The sequence below is a fragment of the Vespula vulgaris genome, chromosome 7 (genome assembly GCF_905475345.1).
Source record: "Vespula vulgaris chromosome 7, iyVesVulg1.1, whole genome shotgun sequence".
Taxonomy (NCBI): domain Eukaryota; kingdom Metazoa; phylum Arthropoda; class Insecta; order Hymenoptera; family Vespidae; genus Vespula; species Vespula vulgaris.
This window is the reverse complement of record NC_066592.1, coordinates 3,487,714-3,509,943: the sequence shown is the minus strand read 5'-3', so window position 1 is coordinate 3,509,943 and position 22,230 is coordinate 3,487,714. Positions and strand designations below refer to the sequence as shown.

General features: G+C 36.5%; 1 protein-coding gene across 3 annotated transcripts; it reads right to left on the bottom strand.

The window, feature by feature from the left end:
• LOC127065154 (atypical protein kinase C) lies at positions 1–22,003 on the bottom strand. 3 transcript variants are annotated; one of them, XM_050997139.1, is made up of 11 exons: positions 21,907–21,996; positions 21,337–21,643; positions 21,078–21,150; positions 19,467–19,699; positions 4,580–4,630; positions 3,190–3,275; positions 2,056–2,350; positions 1,324–1,776; positions 661–1,133; positions 418–533; positions 1–238 (listed from the first exon to the last, which is right to left on the bottom strand). In XM_050997139.1, the coding sequence occupies exons 2-11, from the start codon at positions 21,485–21,487 to the stop codon at positions 151–153; spliced, it is 2,019 nt and encodes a 672-aa protein (XP_050853096.1). In that variant the 5' UTR covers positions 21,488–21,643; positions 21,907–21,996; the 3' UTR covers positions 1–150. The 3 variants fall into 3 exon arrangements, with proteins under 3 accessions (XP_050853096.1, XP_050853095.1, XP_050853094.1); XM_050997138.1 differs by having other exon boundaries at positions 21,337–22,003; XM_050997137.1 differs by lacking the exons at positions 19,467–19,699; positions 21,078–21,150; positions 21,337–21,643; positions 21,907–21,996 and adding exons at positions 15,924–17,107; positions 17,199–19,448.
• Positions 22,004–22,230: the final 227 nt, after the last annotated feature.

The following is a 22,230-nucleotide window of genomic DNA, read 5'->3' as shown; positions in this document are numbered from 1 at the left end:
GCCCTGATTATCGGAACTAATGCGAAGGAGGGGATCGATTCGTAGCTTCGACAGTTTGTTCGACAATTCTTCCATATAAAACTGTTGCATCTGTTGTTGTTGTTGCTGTTGTTCTTGTACGTGCTGTGGCACAACTACGAGCGGCTCTTGTCACACACAATCCTCCAGGGACATTAATAACGGATTCACGTATTCGAAGCCCTCGAACTCGCTCTGATCGATCTTATCGATCACTCTCCTGTAAAAAAAAAAGAAGAAGAAGAAAAGAAGAAAATGAGAACAACGGGATAATATTATATGTTCATGTATTCAAAGTATGATTATTATCTTTCGACACCCTGCTACCAAGGATAAACGGATAACAGTAACCGTGTTTCCTAAACTAACTTTCCAAGTTTTGAATAGTTAAAAACTTACGGATCATCCGGCGTCAGATGTACTGGCTCATCGGTAAACTCCGGCGGGAAGTTTGCCAAATCGCGGTCAGAATCCAAGCGTGGTTTATATGGCGGCGTGACTTGCTTCTGTTCAAGCTGCGCATTATCGATTAACGTAGCACGTTAGAACTCGTATATTCCAAGAGTTACCTCTATCTATCTATCTATTTATTCTGAATGGAGAAGAGAGAGGAAGAGAGAAAAAGAGAGAAAAGAGACATACCATTTCCCAATCGATCGCCTTGAAGAAAGAATGCGTGACTATATCGAAAAAGGCCGAAGGCCTCTTTCCACAACCGAGTCTCTCAGCGGGATCCTTGCAAAGGAAGCCTTTCAAAACGGAAGCGGCCTTTACCGATAACGATCGCGGAATACGAATCGTCTTTTGTAATATAACTTGGAAGAGATAATCCTCGGTATTCTGATCGGGATTCTCCGAAGCACCGGCGATGTCGAAGGGGCTGCGACCCGCCAACATTTCGTACAATAAAACGCCAAGAGCCCACCAATCGACTGAAAAGCTATAATCCTCGCCACGCAATATCTCCGGGGCTATATAGTTAGGTGTTCCACAGAAAGTCGCAGTGGTATCGCTTTCTCGGACACCCTCCTTGCACATTCCATAATCCGTAAGCTTGACGTGTCCCTCGTGATCCAGCAATACGTTATCCAGCTTTAGATCTCGATATATTATACCTGTCGTGTGAATATTATTGTTCATTATATCTTTATCCAATAATTCCGGAGGTTAAATTTATATGCGAGCAAATTTATGTACGATAACAAATTTCTAAACATATTCTGTACTTTAAAACGAAGATAAAAATATATATATATATATTTATAAACATAGATTAAAAATTAAATACCTCACATATTTACTTACCTTTCTCGTGCAAAAAGTTCAACGCAAGACTGATCTCGGCCGCATAAAAGCGAGCATGTTCTTCGGGAAGTCGACGCTGCCTTTGCATGTGGAACATAAGATCTCCACCTCGGACGAATTCGATGACGAAGAAGAGTCGAGAGGGTGTCTGGAAACACGAATGAAGCCCGACGAGGAAGGGATGATTCGAGGCAGTCTCGAATACATGCTTCTCCGTTTGCACCCAGTCAATATCCTCGTCGTCTGTTACCAATGCCTTCTTGATCACCTTCATCGCATAGATCCTCTTGGTACGCTTAAGTTCGACCATCAGAACTTTTGCATAAGAGCCACGACCGATCACCCTGATGAGTTCGAAATCGTTCAACGAGTACTGTCTCTGCATATCGTTTGAATTATCAGCGCCGGTAACCGTGTCCAATGCCAATTCTTCCCCTTCGTAACTACCGGTTCCTGTTTTATATTCAAAAAGAAAAAAAAATTTCATTTATAAATCTATACTTTCTACTAAAAGAATTCTTTCTTAACACGTTGACTACCCAACAAATTTCACATAGAGTTGTATACTGATTTAATGTTTCTTTTTCCCCTAAATAAAAGATAAATACAAATAAATAAATAAATATATATATATATACATATATATATAATCATCATATCTTTTAGACTCTTTTTATCCTTATTAAAAAGTAAAATTTGATCGAGAACGTGTTAATATAATCGATTTCTTACGATTACGTGAGTGCTCCTCGACGATCGGCGACTCAGCGATCTCGTCTTCGAGATGAGCTGCCGGACTGCAACGTAGAGAATCAGGCTGTTGTTGATCGCCGTTCCTGTCGATCGTCTGGGATTCCGTGCTCTGCAATTGTTGTTGTTGCTGTTGTTGCTGCTGATGCATGCTCAAGCAGGGCTTCCGCACCACCTTGTGACATTTCTTGTGTACAAGGAGCTTGCACTGGATACACTTGAATCCCTGCCGACCCAGTCCCCAGATCCGATCCTGGCAGAACGCGCAGAACGCCCGCTGAGAAGGAAGTCAAACAAGGAAGTTAGTTATCGGTAGTACCTATACCTATATTGGCCCTTTTCTGTCTCTGTTTATGTTTGTGTGCATGTCTGTTTGTGTCTCTTTCTTTCTCTATCTTTCTTTCTCCCTCTCCCTCTCTCTCTCCCTCACAGACACATACAAACACACACGCACAAACAAACATTCTATTTCTCCTTTTATCTCCCTCATCGTATCAGAGTCTCGATCCGATTCCGCCATACGTTATTCTCAGCCTCTCCAAGCATCGAGACGAATCCACGTTACTACTACGTTTATTGTATTAGTTCTTCAGGCGTGTAGAAGAAAAATAATATTCAAACGTACGTTATCATATAGGCGGCAGCGTATTCTATATGCCAGAACAGCGAAAAAGAGTGTATTGCGTCTAATCTTTCGAATGAAGAGAAGAGAAAAGAAAAAGAAAAAGGAAAAGAACGAAAAAAAAAAGAAATGAGAAGATCCTTCTGCGAGAAAGCTCGATTATCAACGAACTTTCACTAGCCAGCAAGTTTCCTTCTTCCTCTTTCCTCGTACGATCATGTCGTTTGATCATGTTTTAAACGAGAGGGGAAAAAGATAGAATTCTATATAGATATATATACATACATACATACATACATACATACATATATATATATGTATATATATATATATAGTATACAGGCTCGATGGTGATCGGTATGTATATGAAAGAGAAAAAATATATATATCGAAATAATAATGAAAAATTTTTATTGTAAAAGAAAAACATCTATCTCTATATATATATGTATATATATATACATATATATACACATAGATATATTGATGCTTACCCGATTGAAGCGTTTCGCCTGAAATATATGTCCATTCACCCGGTACAGCTTCCTCCACCTACGTGCTCCGCGTCTGTATATGCTTCCTTTGGAAAATGAAACCAAATAATTGTCACAAAAGGCTGAAGGAATTTTATGTGGGGGTGGTATTAGGGTGAGAGGATTTACGGTGATTGGAATACCTGTGATATTCATTCATTCCGCGCACATCGAAATGAAGAAAAGAAAAAGAAAATATAATGAGAGCATGGCATGACAACGTAATGAATGGTGCGAAGACGACCAACAGTACAACAACGACAATAACAATACGTAATAACAATGCAAAAGGCAACATAAATAATCAGCAAAAAAGATCGTGTGGACGATTTATAGACATATATATGTAAGTGCATATATTTGTGTGTTTGCTACTTCTCTGATAAATAAATAAATACGAAATGATAAAATATAAAAATGGCTTTAATGACAATAATTCTTCCAAGCAATCTTTTCTTCTACATTTCACAGGTCTCTTTCGCGTGCTACATTTAAATATATAAATATATATATATATATATATATATATATATATATATACATATATATATACATGTATATTTATATAAATCAATTCTATCACACATGTATATATAACACATATATATATATATACATATTATATATATAGATAGAAATGTTTCTAACCGTGTTGAATAACTTGAAGAAAGAATCGGATTAGACTTAACTGCTCCATGCTTTCGTAAATTCGTTTAGAAATCGCACGTGTTTAATAGGAGTCTTACTTCACGAGGACGAAAACGCGATATATATGTACATATGTACGTAACAAAACACAAGAACGACAATGAGACGCACGACGGAAAATTTGTAAACATCTCGTCTTTCGTCGTAGGGCAACCGCGAAATTTTAAATATTCTACGTGCTTGAAAGTATCTTTCTTTCGTGAAATCACTTGGATACACATACATACATACATTCATACATACATACATACATACATACATACATACATACATACATACAACATACATACATACATATACATAAATAGATAGATACATACACATGTATGTATATGATAGTGAACGAAAAAAGAAATCAATACGACAAACGATGATGACAATGATAATGATGATGATAACAATGATAATGATTACGATTTGTCACGATTCATTCGGATCGATTTACAAATTTTCCATCGATGGATATTGCCGAGAATACACACAAAGTGTCCGGGGTCGATCCATTTTACCGTCGTTCGTCGACCAACTCGCTGGCTAGTATACGTATCAAGACACGATCGAAAGCAACACTACTATAAAACAACAACGAGCATCGATATAATATACTATATACTGATGGCGTTAAATGCAACGAAACACTCACTGTCTTCTCCTTGACAAGGCATTCCTGGGGCGGGCGGCACATTTGGAAAAACTGAAACAGAAGATATGGATCACGTACGTTATTTTCTTTTCTTTTTTTTTCCTCTGTCTTTTTTTATATATGTATAGATATATGTTTTATAAATATATACATATAAATATATATATATTTTATATATATATATATATATATATATATAAATGTATGACTGCTTTTCTTTTCTTTTTTTTTCCTTTTCTTCTCTTTTCTTTCTTTTTTTTTATTATTGTATTTCGTATAAGTTTTACGTATACATACAGTATGTATGTAAGAAGAAAAATTATGTTGACAGAGTTCGTGAAACATGAGATATGTAACGAAACTATAATAAAGAAGAAAAGTAAATAGAATATTGAAAAATATTTGAACTAGGAACGATAACGTTATGTTCCTACAAAATTATTAAGATTCCGTGTTACCGCATTTAATTTTTATGTACTTACATACATACGTATATACATGTATTTTATATCTCGTATGTTTTATTCGTGATTGAAATATATTTTTTGTATAATTAAATAATCTCGAAGAAAATTCTTTAACGTCATTCTTACTTCCTTCGTACATACATACATATATGTACATACATACGGCGTATGAATATATTTATTCATATTTGTTAAATATTCTCGAAACGAACGAGAGAAAAAGAGGGTAAATTGTCGAATAGATTATACCTGTGTGTAGTTAGGAAAGACAAGAAATTGAAAATTTCATGATTGAAAGAGCATTCATTTCGATCCTTCGACTCTCCAGAGTTCCTTGACTCATATTTTATTCGGTGCTTCGGATTTACTGCATATACATACACACATATATATATATATATACATATATTTACCTTGGCTAGGTATACTATACCATAATAGTAAATATCAATGAGGTAAGAGTCTCCAAGGATTTAAGAGAAATAGGGAGACAGAGAAAAAGAATGGATAAAGAAGTGTAATGAACGATCCAAGTTCGTGCTTTTGTATTATAACACGTGTGTAATACTAATCGTATGTCTATATCTTACAAATAGACTCAGGTACACAAGCATACATGTAGTACAGATCTTTTCCTAGTCTCGCTCGAATAGCGATTTTCTTTATCGGTCGCAAACATTCGTAATTGCTTCACTGCATTCTCTCTTTCTCTTTCGTTTTCCGAGCGTTCTGATTCAACGATTTGAAAAGCAATAATGTATTTTATAGAGAAACGCGTTTTAATATATCGCACGACTAGTTTCACGTAACTTTGAATGAAAAGGTATTTTCCCAATCTCTCTCTCTCTCTCTTCTTTTTCTATCTATCTCTCATTTTTCTTGCATTCTAAACGATTAAAATAAATCGACGAAAGAATTCATCCCATATATATATATATATATAAATTTATATACATGTTATAGGAGGTACAATCGAGCTTACTTTGTTCCACGGATGCTCGTCTTTTATAAATCATTTGTTTTTTGTTCGTTAACGTCAGAGAGACAATTGCGAGAAAGAAAGAAAGATAGCGAAGAAAGAAGGTTAAGTGTCGTTGGGGAGCAAACTGCTGGACTTGGAGCTCCACGGACACGGTCGATGGACGAATCAAGAATGCATGTATATTTATTAAGCTGGAATACACCGGTCCTCACTGGGTTTAATAAAGCCACGAATATAGAACTCGCGTTAAGTCGATGACGTTGCTAACGAGGGGATGCTAACGTGTCCATGCCTATGTCACGAAAATTATCAACCGTTATAATAACTTCAAACTTCGTATAGGGAACGTAGATATTTGATATTTCATGCTCTGTGTATGTGTGTGTTTGCAATTAGTTATACATTTCTTATACGACTTAACTGCACTTCACTTTCTTCATCTCATCTCGACATATGCACACACACATGTTTATGTAGATACATGCACATTCATAGATAGAATAAAATCGAATAATTAAGAACAATCTCGTAACGCGATCATTAGCGTGGACTTTGTTAAAAAATCAAATCTATTATAAATCGTATTCGTCTATTAACTTGGATATTTTAGATTTAATACGTTTGAAGATTTTCGATAAATTGATCAAATGACGAGTATGTAAAAATCCATTTAGAAATAGAGAGATGGTTTATCATTCTTTCTGTGTATGTATGTGTGTGTGTGTATATATATATATATATATATATATATATATATATATGTCGTTCGTGCATGTATACGTCTATGAGTATATGTTGAGTCTAACTCACGTTTCGTTCCACTTCTATATTCTCTATAACCCTCTGTGATGATGAGTAACTATAGGACACGAGCTTTTGAAGGGTCGTAAGATTTTCATGAATTTTACATAAAAGGATAATATCACATTTCAAAGTAAAAATAAAATAACATTATTGCTATATAACTAAAATTAAAAATTAATACGAATAGAAAGGATTATGCGATCGATTGCACTTTTTATTTTTATCTCGTCTCTTACTCATACGTATATATTTTTATTTATAAGCTATTCATATGTATTCTTAATTGCAAAAATTGCACTTTCGAAATATAAAATTACATATTTTTGCAACGAATGAAAAATATATCTATATGTATAGACGTAAAAGGAAAAGAAAAAAGAAAAAAAAAACAACAACAACAACAAATATGTAACAAATATTATATCGCAAGAATTTAAGTTCACATTACCTTTGTCCAGAGTTTTTCCATCATCTAATCGGACCAAGAATCTTAGGGAATAAAATGTTAAGTTAGATCGGGGTCGTCGTACGAGTAATAAAACTCGATACGCGTAGAGGAGGTTTGAGGGAAACCAGGGAAAGCTAAAAGGAAGAGAGTATCTTATACACGGTCGAAGATGTAACAAAGCGAGGCGTACTCGCGAAGCGACACTATTCAAGCGCAGACCTCTTCTCGGAGGCGGTGGTAGCCTCGAACTTTAAGCGGGCAAAACAGGAGAGAGAAAAAGGGAACGAGAGAGAGAGAGAGAGAGAGAGAGAGAGAGAGAGAGAGAGAGAGAGAGAGAGAGAGAGAGAAGAAAAGGTCATTTTTTGTCGACCATTTACGTATGTACGTTATGCTCGTGTATATAGTAACCGTAGACACAAAACTTTCTACAAACACATAACGGAAAATAACAATGTTACAAGCATCGGAATCTCTCTCTCAGATCGTTGAAAAAAGTTAAGCTCGTTTACTAACTCGATACTCTGTTTCTGTCTATCTGTCTCTTCTTTTTTGTTTTGTTTCTTTTTTTTTTGTTTCTCTCTAACTCGCTCTCTCTCTATCTCTCTTTTACAGTTACAAAAACCGACGAACTCGCTATCACCGTAAAAAAAAGTAATGGAATGTTAATGTATATGTATATGTACGTGAGTTCTATGAAAATTGTACGGAAAGAACACGAAAACCCCATAATTTCACGATCATAAGTACATGTAAGTAGTACATGTGTATACGTATATACATACATATTAAACAGTGAAACTGTCCAAAGGTAAAATTCATTTGGATAAAGTTAAGGCTATAAATCTTTAACAAGAGAAATTGCATTAGCTATTACTAAAGTTCGGATCGTTTCGTATCGTGAACTTCGAGATTAAGAACATGAAAAAGAGAAATTTTAACGAGTCGCGTTTTATCGTTTACGTGGTTTCTTTTTAGTACTTGTTATAAAATATGGTTATAGAGATACAAGTTATAGTATTTTCTAGCTTTCAATATTTTTCAAGTATATACTTTGATAATAAATTTAATCCTTTGCAATACCCATAATAATATAATCTATTTCTTTTCATAATATTAATTAATTCATAGTATATTATATTAATTATTTAAATGAACATTGAAATTAGGTTTGACGTTAAACGTAATTAATGAGATATATCACGTTTCTAATCACTAAAATTTTAATAACCTGGTTATCTAGATTCACTCGCAAATAATACATATATTGGTACATATATCGAACTATAAAAAGGGTCAAAGAGAAAACGATCGAGAACCGACTGGCGACGAGTGGATTCGATTCGAGTAAAAACGAACGCGTCTTTTTTCTCGTGACATCGTGTCGCGTCGAGTTGAGCAATTAAAGTAACATCATCGGTGCTGAGTGTCGCTTTAAGCTCTCTCGAATTGAAAACACAATGATTCGTTTCTCGTAGATATACGTATACATACGTACCAACAACCAAATCGAAAATCGTTTCGAATTTTTGTCACCGTAAGCTCGTAACAGAGTTTAATAAAGGTTATATTTTTATTCTAGCAAGACACTAACAAGATTAGGTATCACGTAAGTGTAATCATATCGTATTAATTTAATCAATAGTCTTCGAACATTTTAAAGTGTTTGTAAAATCGATTAAAATCTGCAAAAAAAAAAAAGGAAAATAAATCAATATTGTTATAAAAAGATAAATCGACAAAGTGATTACAATCAGCGTAACTTTCTTCTCTCTATGCATGAGAAAGAAAAAAAAAGAAAGAAAAAAATAAAAAGAAATAAAAAATACTATCATATCTAAAATATCAATTTATATGTTAAATATCTTGGATGTTATAGCAAACGGAGAAAACGTAACAAAGCTAACAAAGTAGTTTTGTTATGTGAAGTCTACTATCTTGAAACAAATATATTCTTCTTCTCTTCTAAAACACCAATTTATATGTTAAACACATTAGAAAATCAACGTGTATTATAAAATAAATATCAAATAGAGAGAGAGAGAGAGACAGAGAGACAGAGAAAGAGACAGAGAGAAAAAAATAAAATACAAAAAGGTTTAGGGCACAAAGTACTTTCTTATAAAACCGAGATAAAACTCGAACGATGATCTTTATGATTGCTGATTTCCTTTAGAAAAGATAAAATTTCCCCTAAAAAAGATAGGAAAAGAGAGAGGGGGAAGAAAAGAAAAAAGAAAAAAGAAAAAAGACACAAGTAGACTAGAAACTCGAAGGAAAGAAAAAGCATGATGCACCACCTTCCGCAATCGAGAAGAGGCGAACGAGGAAGACCATTTGGAGCACTTCTCTCTCGACGTCCTCTTTAATAAAGAACGGTGTCACAGGCGGCGTTATGGCGCGCAAACTACGAGAGTGATCAATGACGAAGGCACGAGAGGATGACTTTGAAATACTCTTAATAGCGTTTGCTCGACAAATCGAGGTTACGTGTATGTTACCTATGTACATATAATATGTATACATATACACGTGTCTAATATGAAAGAGAGAGAGAGAGAGAGAGGGAGGGAGAGGGGAGAGAGCACGAGAGAACAAGATAAATAAATTGATAAACAGATAAATTATAATACTAACGAAAACACTGCGGGACAAATAGATATAATATAAACTTAATTCTAAAAAGAAAAAAAGAGATATAAACGCTTCCAAATTTGTTTATCTTCGTCGTACCTACGAAAGGAGTCAGAGAATTTGTCAAGTGTTGTTTTGCCTTGTACTATACGAGAAGAGGAAGAAGACGATACACGCGAATACGACATCGGTGCGTTTAAAGAGAGAAAAAAAAAGAGAGAGAGAGAAGAGAGAAAGAGAGAAAGAGAGAAAAGAGAGAGAGAGAGAGAGTGAAAGAGAAATGGGAAGAGAGAAAGAAAAAAAGAGAGAGAAAGAAAGAGAGAGAGAAAAAGAGAAGAGAACGATCTCGCGCGATCTCGAGCTCTCGATTAGAAACTGAAATCGACGAAGAAGGTAACGACACTTGAGTCGCGAACCGACCGGTTAGGCGACATGATAAGATTATCTCTTTCTCTATCTCACTCACTCGCTCGCTCACTCACTCACTCACTCACTCTCCCTCCCTCTCTCTCTCTTTCTCTAATTTCTCTAACACGAGAATCGCGATTTGCAGCGTGTAAGATAAGATAAAGACCGGTAACAGCTGATTACGAACCAGTACATCGATGCGTACGATGATAAAACTCATTGTAATAACATTCAAAGAGATACACTGTATGTGAAAGCATCAGTCTCGTTTATCTCTCGATCATCTTCCCTCGTATGTATTTGCGTGCTCGTTGAGTCAAAGTGTTTTCTTGATATTTTCAACGAGAAAAGAGTTATCAAAACAAACAAGCTGAGAAACACGTTCTCATATTTATATATGTTATTTATTAAATGTACTTTCTGTATAATCTAAGTTACAAAGCCTGGTTAAGAAGTTTTATTGAATGGAAATACAAAGATTTATTCATCTTGTATTTTTCAAGTGCTCGTTCTTTTCCTTCTCTCTGTTTTGCATTATATTCAAAATGATGAATGTAATAAGTTGCATTATATTTATACGTCCAAAAAGGTGGATTACAAAAAACAAATTGAAATCGTATTATCTTGTAAAATTGTAAATAGTAATCTCCTCTTTGAACACCGACTGTTTTGCACAACATTCTTATTTATGTTAGCACACCGTACGCTTTCATTTTTAATTAAAAGATAAAACAGAAAAATACGCAAGGTATGGATGTACCAAGGATTATTAAAAATTTCAAAGAAAAATGTTCATTATTGCGTAAACCTCGTAAGCACGAAACAAGCGATTTAAACGTATATATAAATCTAGATGAGAGAAATATGAGGAACACTCACCCACGTGTATGACCAAATACAGATGAGACGCGAATGATTACGTCACTAGGAAAAAATCGTATATGTCAAACAGAACGACATAAATATACATACGTACATGCATATACATATATACATATGTACGAACTCGAGATTGCAATATGCAACTATGATTTTTCTCACTCAACGATAATATACGTCGGAATTTTAATCACGACCATCGCAATCAGTTTGAAATAAATACGTACATAGATCTCGATCATGACTATACCCACACGAACATAGTTTATTTTCTTTTCCTTATTAAAAGCCGTTTCGTACCTATGACTTTTTTCCCAAATTTATCCGCCATACACAGCTGTTACTCGACGTAATTTTTCAAACAGATGACGTCAAAGGCAATATCTATAACTTACCTTAGTCGCCACCACCACCACCACCACCACCACCACCACCACCACCATCACCACCATTACCACCACTTCCTCCTTCTCCTCCTTCTCCTTCTCCTACAACCCCTGACAAAAAGTTTTCGATCAGACACAAATTAATAGAAAATTAACTAAAAACACATAGATTTACGTTTTATCTTTCATGATTGTATATTATTATTTATTGTTGAGAAATTAATGGAAAAGTAATAAAAAAAAGGTTTTGTAGTATAAAATGATAAAAAACAAAAATTCCTATTTATTATCAAAAGGAAACAAAAAAAAAGAATGTTGTCTGGAAAAAAGCTTTTGATCAATAGAAATCCGGGGAAAAAGTAATCGATCTAATTTGTTAATTTACAAAAGAAATAACATTTCAAGAATATTTTGTTATGTTTCCTCGTATGATAATGACTGGCATATCAAAGAAATTATATTTTTCCCATAAGTTGTCTACTTGATTTAAATTCGGGCTCATTCAAGTCATTTCATTGTTTCAATAATATACAACAATTTCTATTGTATTTTGTTCTTACTCATGTTATATTATAAATCCACATTTACTTTCCCATTAACATATTTCAACAATAAATAATAATATTTGATAATTATAAAGCATAAATGTGTGTGTTTATTTTTAGTTAATTTCTGATCGAAAACTTTTTACCAGGGGTTTGTATTTTTCCTCTTCTCATTACATTCAACTATTTTCTTGCTAGATAACTTCGTATAAATTATTTACTAGCGCATCTACTGGTTCTCTCTCTCTCTCTCTCTCTCTCTCTTTCTGTCTTTCTATCTATCTATCTATCTATCTATCTATCTATCTATCTATCTTTCTCACACACTTACAAAATTAATACACAAAGGAGGCCAGAGAAAAAGCGATAAGGAGAAGGAGTTTCTTCTCATCTATCTACCCTATCGAATTTCGTCGCGATCGTTTCACCAATTTAGGACACACGAACGTATATCCCTAGGTCTGTCGTTGTTCTCGACCATTGCAATAGAACACGAATAGGAAGAAGAGAGACGGACGTAGATACGTATAGACGAGAAAGGTGTGGTATACACGTTGTCGTCGCTATCGGCCTTCTTCCTTTGCGTGCTCGAGAGTGCGGAAGCAGAGCAATTAAATCTTTATAAAGAACATCGCTGGGCGGTATAAGTACGGTATTATCATTTGAAAAGATTACGTGAATATGTTGGTTAAGCTCTTGAGAAGAAAACAAGAATAAAAAAGAACGAGACAAAAGTAAAGAAATTACGTATAAAAAAAGAAAGAAAAAAAATTGATGTTCCTTAGTTAATTTATTTCAAGCTAAAAACGTGTACCAACGCTATCGTTTTTAGTGCGGGTTTTCAAAAAAAGAAAAAGTAAAGAAATAAAAAAATTGATAAATAAAAATTAAAATTAAACTAAAAAGAAAACAAATAAGAAGATAAAAAAGTAGAGAAAAGAAATTACAAAAAAAAGGAAAAAGAAAAAAAAAAGGATTTGATCAATTTTGTAGTTAATTTAGTCAAAGCCAGAAACATGTACCAACGCGCTATTGTTTTTTATTGCGCGAAGAGAAGAGTAGAGCAAACGTGACACGATTCGAAAAAGCTTTTACGTTCCGTAAGTTCAAGAGATATGTACATAGGAGGTAGGTAGGTAGGTAGATAGATAGGTAGGTAGGTAGGTAGTAGATAGGTAGATAGGTAGGTAGGTAGGTAGATAGGTAGATAGGAAGGCAGGTAGGAAGGTGGTTGGTTAGTTGGTCTGCTGGTTGATTGGTTGGTTGGTTGGTTGGTTGATCGGTTGGTAGGTAGGTAGATAGATAGGTAGAGGTATCGTAGACAAGGGTTAGAGAGAAGGACGTAACTCGAAGTGCCGTTCAAACGACACTGTAAAGTTCCACTTTTCTTTACGATGCACAAGAAGAGGACCGAGGAAACGCTAAAGCGTCTGAACGATTACGCGATCAACTACGTGGTGGTACTACGTTGAACAACTTGTGGGAGATCGATTGAAGCAGAAATATTATACTTATTCGTCCGCACAAATGGAGAGAGAAAGAGAGAGATAGAGGGAGAGAGAGAAAGAAAGAAAGAAAGAGAACAGGCTGCTTTAATCTTCACGGTAACCGCGGAAAAGATGGTGGAAGCTCTCTGTAGAACAAAGTTTTTCCTCCCCTATGCGCTCTAAAAACGTCAAAAACCTTTGAGTCAGCGTCAGTATGACTGTTCAACGAAAATGGACTCGCAAGACTTGTCGGGAATTTTAGTTCAAATATCGTATGCTGTCTAGACGTGACAATGGTTGAGAAAGATCACGAAATATACACACACAAAGAGAGAGAGGGGGAGAGAAAGAGGGTTTATACATAACACTTTAAATAGTCCGTTGCTATGTGTGTGTCTATATATATAAAATATATATAATATACATATATATATGTATATATATAAAACAAAATTTGTAGAAAGTCAAAGGTTATGAGTTAGACACCTTTCAAAGTTTTTTTTCTATTGTTTTACATATGTCCAAAAGCTTCAAATATTTTTTTTTTTTTTTCATTTTCTTTCACCTGTTCGTATGAAATGAATGTGTACTTTAGAAAAAATAAAAAAATTCTCGCACGTTAATTCTAGTTAATTTCATAGATACATAAAACTGTACTCTGAAAAAAGAAATAAGTAACATTCTAAAGTAAGATATCAAAAAATTATTCGCACTGAAAAAATAATCATAAATGATTGAAAAAATCGATGTCATACTTTCGACATATAACTGCTAAATTTTGTTCATTTCAACGCTTTATTATTCATATTTTTAGAAATTTGGAAAAAAAATAATATCAAACCAATCTCATTAAAGAAAAAATCATAATAGTAGAAATAATGCAAAAATTAGATCACATGTATTTACAGGAACAAAGTATCGATTTAATTTACTAAATCACGAATAAATTTGTTCCTTCGAATGATAAATCATCGAAATGATATTATCTAAAGCCTGCTGTTTTAAAGTAGTATGTCGATGAAGAAAAAAAAAACGAGTAGACCATTCCGTTCGAATGAGAGAGATAGAGAAAGAGAGAGGAAAAAAGAGAAAGAAAAAAGAGAGAGAAAAAAAAGAAAAAACGTGAACTTTAACGAGCAAGCATTAGCTTCGCGATTGCTCGCATAAATTCGCGTCTCTTTGAGCGTGCCGCGAAGTGATAAACGAGCTTTGAAAATGGTCCTACGATGGCCTCGTAGGAAGCACCGGCGCATCAAAGACCAAAACCGAATTACTTTTTGACGACGTCGAAAGCATTGCCAACGTGATTAACTCTTAACGTTTCGTGCGTTAACTCGAATGACTCGTTCGCAGATGGCAAGAGAATTCCAATTTTTGTTTCTTTTTTTTTCCTAAAAAAATATTAAAACGTCGGCTTGATTCATAAACCCTTGAAACACTTACCTTATCTTCAATTCTCATTAATATTCACACTCGGTATATATATATATTTATGATGTACAATAGATATTAAAATTCCGTGGGTGTTCTTTTCAATACTTTAACTTTCCACAAGCATAATCTATAAGATTTATATTCATATAGCCTTGTGAACAAAAGTTTGATGCAATCTATAGATTCTCTCCTCAAATATATAATCGTCTGAAAATTTGTGATTAGAATAACACGATCGTAATTCTATTGGCAATTCGTTTAAAATCTTTAGAATGCTGCAAACTTTTGCATCGAGATTATAAAAATATGAAACATGCCAGTCGGTAACGTATGAAAAAATATATAGATTAATTTCTCTCTCTTGTTTTCACAAGTCTAACACGAATCAAAGTTTAGATAAAATTCAATTTCGTTTAATCGTATTCTCGAGAGAAGAGTGAGAAAAAGTAATAATTAAAATATAACGCGTTTGGTCGTACGAAATCGATTGGTATCGCACGACAAAGGGCTAAAATAGAAGGAGAAAAGGCTGAGAGTATTGGTAGGTAGGTTGTCCCCTAGATATAGAAAGAGGGTGGTGGCGCCTCAGTGGTTGCGCAAAGTTGCATGTTTATAAAGGTTCGCATTAGGTACACACTAGGTTCGTTAGACCGGGACACCGCGAAGAAAGACAGCGTGTTCTCTGATGAGTAGTACAACGGGGAAAGAAACTTGGTTAGGAGAATTCCAAGCGAGGGACATGAGAGTTGTCCAATCGATAAATAACTTCCACGTAACGTTGAATACGAGCTCGGTGAGAGAAGGGGTAAGAGAGAAGATAAATAAGAATGAGAATAAGAACAAGAAAAAAAGACGAGTCGTAGAAAGACCTACCCCAGGTGATTTCGTTGAACCAAATGTGCGAGGGTGCCGAGGTGTGTTCATCCAGGAGGGGGGGTATAGGAGGCGCGGGTTCCGGCGGTGGATTAGCAGCGCAGGGACCGTGCAATAGGCAGCCAGTGGTCCCGATACCACGGCCATTGCTCGCGTAGATAATCTCAGGACCAGCTGAGTCGACGTCCGAGAATTCCTCGGCCGTCTCGTCGGCGAGTAGTTTCATCCTGGAGGAGGAGCAGGGTTGTGCCAGGATGTCGGCACCAGGACCGAGACCAGCAGCGGCAATGCCGTGTGGACTGGCTGCAAGAGGTAGGGGCGGTGGCGAGCACTCGGTTGCTCGAGAACCGCCGATACCACCACCGAGCGGTGTTTGCTCGTAATCTCCGGAGTCGCTACCAGGCGAAGGTGGATAATTGCCAACCGGTGGAGGTTTGACGACGTGTCGTTCTCTAGGTAAAATTTGTATGCCGCTCGAGGAGGAAGAGGAAGGACCTTCGACCGGAGCACCGATTCGACGTCCAGCCGCAGCTGCGGCTGCGGCTGCGGCTGCGGCTGCCGTTGTTGCTGCGGTATACGAGTAGAAGGAACCAGCCTGGATCATCGTGCCACGGGGTGGTTCCTCCGGTGCTAAGCCTCCGCTGCCAATAGGGGCAGACTCGGCCTGCAACTGCTGAACCCCGTAGCCACCCTGCGGCACTTCCTGGTATTGTTGCTGTTGCTGCTGTTGATGCAACGTTTGATGTTGCTGTTGTTGCTGCTGCTGCTGTTGTTTGTCCTTTTCTCGACGCGGCGACCGACTTCGATCGCTGACGGAAGTCGCGCTCCAGTAGCCCCAAGCCATTTCGCACCGACTCCAGCCGTGCCGGCGCGTGACCTTCCTCTATCCTGCCTTGCCTCTTTCCGCTGGCAACGCCAAACTCCCTCTCTACTCTTCCTCTTTCTCTCTCTCTCTCTCTCTCTCTCTCTTTCTTTCTCTCTCACTCTCTCTCTCCCTCCCTCTCCCTCTCTGTCTTCCCCTCCCTTTCGATGCGTCTCGCACTTTCTCTCGCTCTTCCCTTCTCTCTCTTTCACAAGAATCCGGATGAGCGAGCGACGAATCGCTGCCTCGATCGATGCACGTTTACCGCCTCTTTTGCGACCTCTCTCTTTCAACTTCCTTCCTTCCTGTCTTCTTTAGACACCTACCGAACGCACAGAATCAGTAGACGATGGAATTACAAACGGACAAGTCGTCGACAGGAAAAAAAACAATGATTATTCCGTTCGTTCTACCTTCGCCTTTTCTTCCTCTTCTTTTTCCTTATCAGACGAATCCTTCGCGATACATAAAGATTCACGGTGACTCTTCTCGTCACTCCTCTTCTCTGTCTGAACTCTAACGATGATCGTCGCCTTGCTGATCGGTCCGTACGAGGATATCGACTGCCACGGCAGGATGCGTTAACTGGCAGCGTCGCTCGGCGCGCGCTACCGACCGAAGCAAAACGCGCAAACTCGAGGACGTCGGTGGTGGGCGCTCCCTCGTTTCTCTCCTCCACCTCCACCACCTTCTCCAACTACTCCTCCTTCTCCTCCTCCTCCTCCTCTTCCTCTTTCTCCTATATCTACACCCTCTTTAGGTTTAACGCGAACCGTCCTACCCCTTTGCCAGTACCTTTGCTTCTTTCCCTACGCCGTTTTGCTAACACTGGCCAAGTTTGACGAGGCAAGGAGAAACAGGACAACGAGCAACGTAAGAAGACCGAACACAAAACTAGAAGGAAAGTACTCTTCCTAGCTCTATACCCTCTTCCTAGCTCCTTTCTTTTGCTCGACTATCAAGAAACACGCCTGTCGTGACCACGGGTGTGGAGTAAGAGAGGGTGAGAAGCTGACAGGACACCAAAGAATCTCTGCGCAGGATGCTGCGCTCCTAGGACACCTTCTTCTCACTCACCTAAATCTTACCGAAAGATTCATGTTACAGGGATCAAAGCTGCTATATCGCAACTCTAACTTTGCGAAAATAATTCGAGTGCTTTAAATTATTCCTACAACGTGATGAATTAGTTTCTGTATCAATTCAGGTAAATTGATTTTTGAAATTCGTTCTTTGCTAATTCGACACACTCTAGTTGGAAGAAGTATTTTCAGACTTTTGTAATTCGTACATAAACCGATTAACATGCTATTTTGAACAATTTAGGGACGTCGAATTCTCTACGTTGGTAACCGGGTTCTTTGATCCAAGTATAGAAGGTATCTCTACTAAAAGTAGTGATTCAAATCGTGACTGTTCGATATCTCCTTTGTCCTTTTAGACACGGTAAGACAATAGGGATAGGTATTAATACCTACATTTGGGACTCCTCGTTCGTGGAAGTACTACGTACTCGCATAGAATAGAACGTTAGAAGAATGCTTGAAAAGGTGTTACCCCAATTACTATTTTCAAAATTGTTTGGTTTGAATATTTAATCCATAATACTTTATTATTCGACCTACATGCTCATAAACTTTCAAATCTAAGTCGATTAATATCCTAATGATATTAAGTATTTAAAGATCGAATCTTTAATAGGAAAGGACATTATCGCTTTTTGCAATAACGTAAGCAAAATGTTTTCTCAAATAATTCCATGAAGCCTGCTTTTACACTTCGACAAGCTTGACTTAAACGCCGTTTAAACACGCGTAAACATTGTTTAACGTTCTAATGCATTTCTCTTAGCGAAACACGCGTGACAACGAGGTGTTAGGTTCTCTAGTTAGACGATCCTACATTTACGCGACACATCGAACAACTGAGCAAAGTGTGCTGACCTATACTTACGCTGACAAGAATGCATTTAAATTCCATTGAAAGCAAGTACTCTATACTGTTCTTTGAAAAAGATAAGAAAAAATTATCGACCTCGACCTCATTAGATCGAGAGATCTATCGATCGAGAAAAGCTATCGTAATTAAACTTTCGCAAATTTGACGATTTCGAGTAGGCTCGATAAAAGAAAAAAAGAAGAAACAGAACATCGTCGATTTATTTATGTACTTAGATACTCGGTTAGTTAGGTAATATAATTTCTTCGAAAGAGAAAAAAAAACAGAGAGAGGGAAAAAGAAATGCAGTCGTTTCAAAAGAAAAATGGTAGTCGAATATTGGTCGAAAATATGGGAGAAAATAATTCGAAAGTTTGAGTCATTTATTTTCCACGCTGACGAAATAAACGCGCGAAACCCATTAAAAGCAAGAGTACCTACACCACCTATATATTCCCTTTTTTAATAATGATATACATATATACATATATTTCCCGAATAGAAGGAGCGACTAGTAGGTGCTTCGTGGCAAACTTCATTTCGAGTATTTCGCCGACACGCGCGCGAGAGAGAGAGAGAGATAAATCATATTGTTCTCATATCGTTCTCATATATACTCGTTCGATTCGTTCGTTTCTATTTTCTCTCTTTCCGTTGCATAATTTTCAATGAAGATAAACAATTAAATAATCCGCGTCATCTCATCGATGAAGATATTAAGAGACAGAGCTGATGATACTGACCGTGTATCGTTATTTCCGTGTCCTTTTCTAGTTCGTACAGTCGCAGCGCTTCGTCTAATTCTTCCTGCGACGCGATTCTGCAAGGATCCCCCTCGTCATCGACCCACTTCATGGTGAATTGTTGGTCCGGCCCTGAACCTGGCCCTGCGCCACCGAACCCGCATATCGCTCTCATCTCCTCCCGCAACGTATCCACCGAGATCCCGGCCGTCACGTATGTAATTTGGACCTCCCTGATATAAAATTGGGCTCTTATACGAAATGTCGGATAAAAAAAAAATATTTTTCGAATTCTAAACACATAATCGTAAATACGTCCATCGACGTACGGGGATCTCTCTATGTTCCTCCCATCCATTTTCATTTATCGTTCTAACCAATCGTCGAAATCTATTGTCCCTTACCAACGAACACCCATACCTCCCCCCTCCCTCCCCTTCCACCCTCTCCTCTCTTTCTTTGTAATCATCGCTTAGCTTCTTTACAAATCCCGCAACATCCTCTCCGATTGGTGCTTTCATTTCCGCGCGCCTCACCTTTCAAACGTAACCATCTACTAAACCAAAAAAGACAAAGCGTAACGGATGAACGATTCATCATCGAACGCGCGTATACTCTTTCTATCGTTTAATATGTTTAATATGTCACGAAGATAAATGTACGTTCCTCGTTTCTCCGATATTAGCACGAGAGAAATATAGCGTTCGAACGATTAAATAAAAAACCTGATAATATTTATCGCGAGAAATCGCATCTGAAATAGGTTCTCGTAAAGTAGATTTCAAACTGCTTCTGCATTTTCGAATAGGTATAAAATATTTGGTCCTTTTATTTCTAACTGCTATCAATGTTTCGATGTGAACGAGTGAATTAACGTCAATGCATGTACGATACATTGATCGATGAAAAAGCGCTTGTCGCGTTTTCTTTTTTTGTATTTTCTGTTTTACCAATAACCGTGCCAAAAAAAGAAATGACAATATCTCTCATACATACTCTCTTCCGTTAAGCGATAATACCGCAGCCATGTGAGAGCAAATCCAGGACGTGCTATTAGCGCTACATAGATTTGCCACGCTGTACAAGACTCGCGCGTTGAATCAACTTGGCAACGCCGAGTGGATAATTATCATTGAACAACCATTACGACCAAGCATTAACGTTTGCAAAGCGAAAATGAACGATAACGAATAACTCTTCGATCGAAATTAACTTCTCTTCAATTTTTAATTTAAGGTCCGATATCCTCTTACGCCCTGTTCGTGTTACATAACAATTTTGGTTTATTCATCTAAGATGAGTGATATCATATTTTAATTAAATGTTTTGATATGTGATTAGACGTATGAAGTAATAATGAAAAAGGTGGAATTTCAATATTTCATATCAGAACACAAGTTGTTTCAAATTAACCGACGAAACGTCTTATGACCCTTTGAAAAAACCATAACAAAGATACTTATTAATGGTAGTAATAAAAAAAGACCGTTCTTCGGAGAAAAAAAAATAAATACAGGATAGCAATATCGGGTATTGATAGCAATAAATAAAACCTAGCATAAGCTAGATTTATTCTGTTACAGCATGTTATAATACAAAATTGCGCATTACCCATTATATATAACTTTGACGCGTATGTCCATCTCCGCAGGCATTCTTGCTTGCCCTTTAGATTGTCCCTTACCTAAAAAAAAAGTAAAATAGATATTCAGTAAATGTTCTATTTCTATTATTGACGTAACATCCATATGCGATATATTCTGCCTAGCATAATATTACTGCTATCTAAGTATTAGCTATCTAGATATTAGCATATTTCTAAACTATGTTTGCTCTTGGATAAAAAACAAGACAATAACGAGCGACTCACCCTTAAAAACACGACCAAGTGTCATATTGAAAAAGTAATAAGAGTTAAAAAAAGATACATCAGTTCTTCTTGTTTTATGTAAATATAACACAAATTGAGTGCTCGTTGTCATATTACTCTGTGCACTATTAGACGATCTATTTGGAATCATGATCACATTGATATCATAAAACTTTTTTAATCCACAGTGTCAATTTGACATAGTTATCTCAAAATCTATTACAAAAGCATATCAATGTCACAATCTAGCGCATATATAATTATGTAATAAACTCCATCACATCTCCAACAACGGATAACGTTTGCTCTTAAAAAATTAATATCATTGATATCTAATTTTGAAATAAGAATTAATGATAGATCTAAAAAAGTAAAAAAAAAAAAAGAAGAACACTGCTTCAACGACTGTTTATCTAATTTTTCAGTCAAATCTCAAAATATAATCGCGCACTAAGATAAAAGTTTGAAATGATAAAAAAAGAAACTAAAATGATAAAAATAAAATAATCCTAAATCTTATTCTTATTGACGAATGAAATAACACAATGTATTATCGTAAAATATCACTACATAGACACGCTGGAGATGAAACGGAAACAACGTAGATTAACCGGGAACACAAGGGATAAAAATAGAAATTTTGAAAGCTAGTAAATATCCACGTTACGGTAGTCGGCAAACGGCGAACTGTCGGAGAGGCGGTTGAAGCTGCTCACAGTTCCAGATCCTTGATAATTGTCCCCTCTTAATATCAATTAAACTTCGTTTATGCGCGTACGAGCTCAAGGAGGTGTGATTCACCCGTGACAATCCATGAAACGACTATGCAACACCATTCTTTCCTATGTCAGAGATATACATATACTTACCGTTTTCTCTTTTTCACAGGAACAA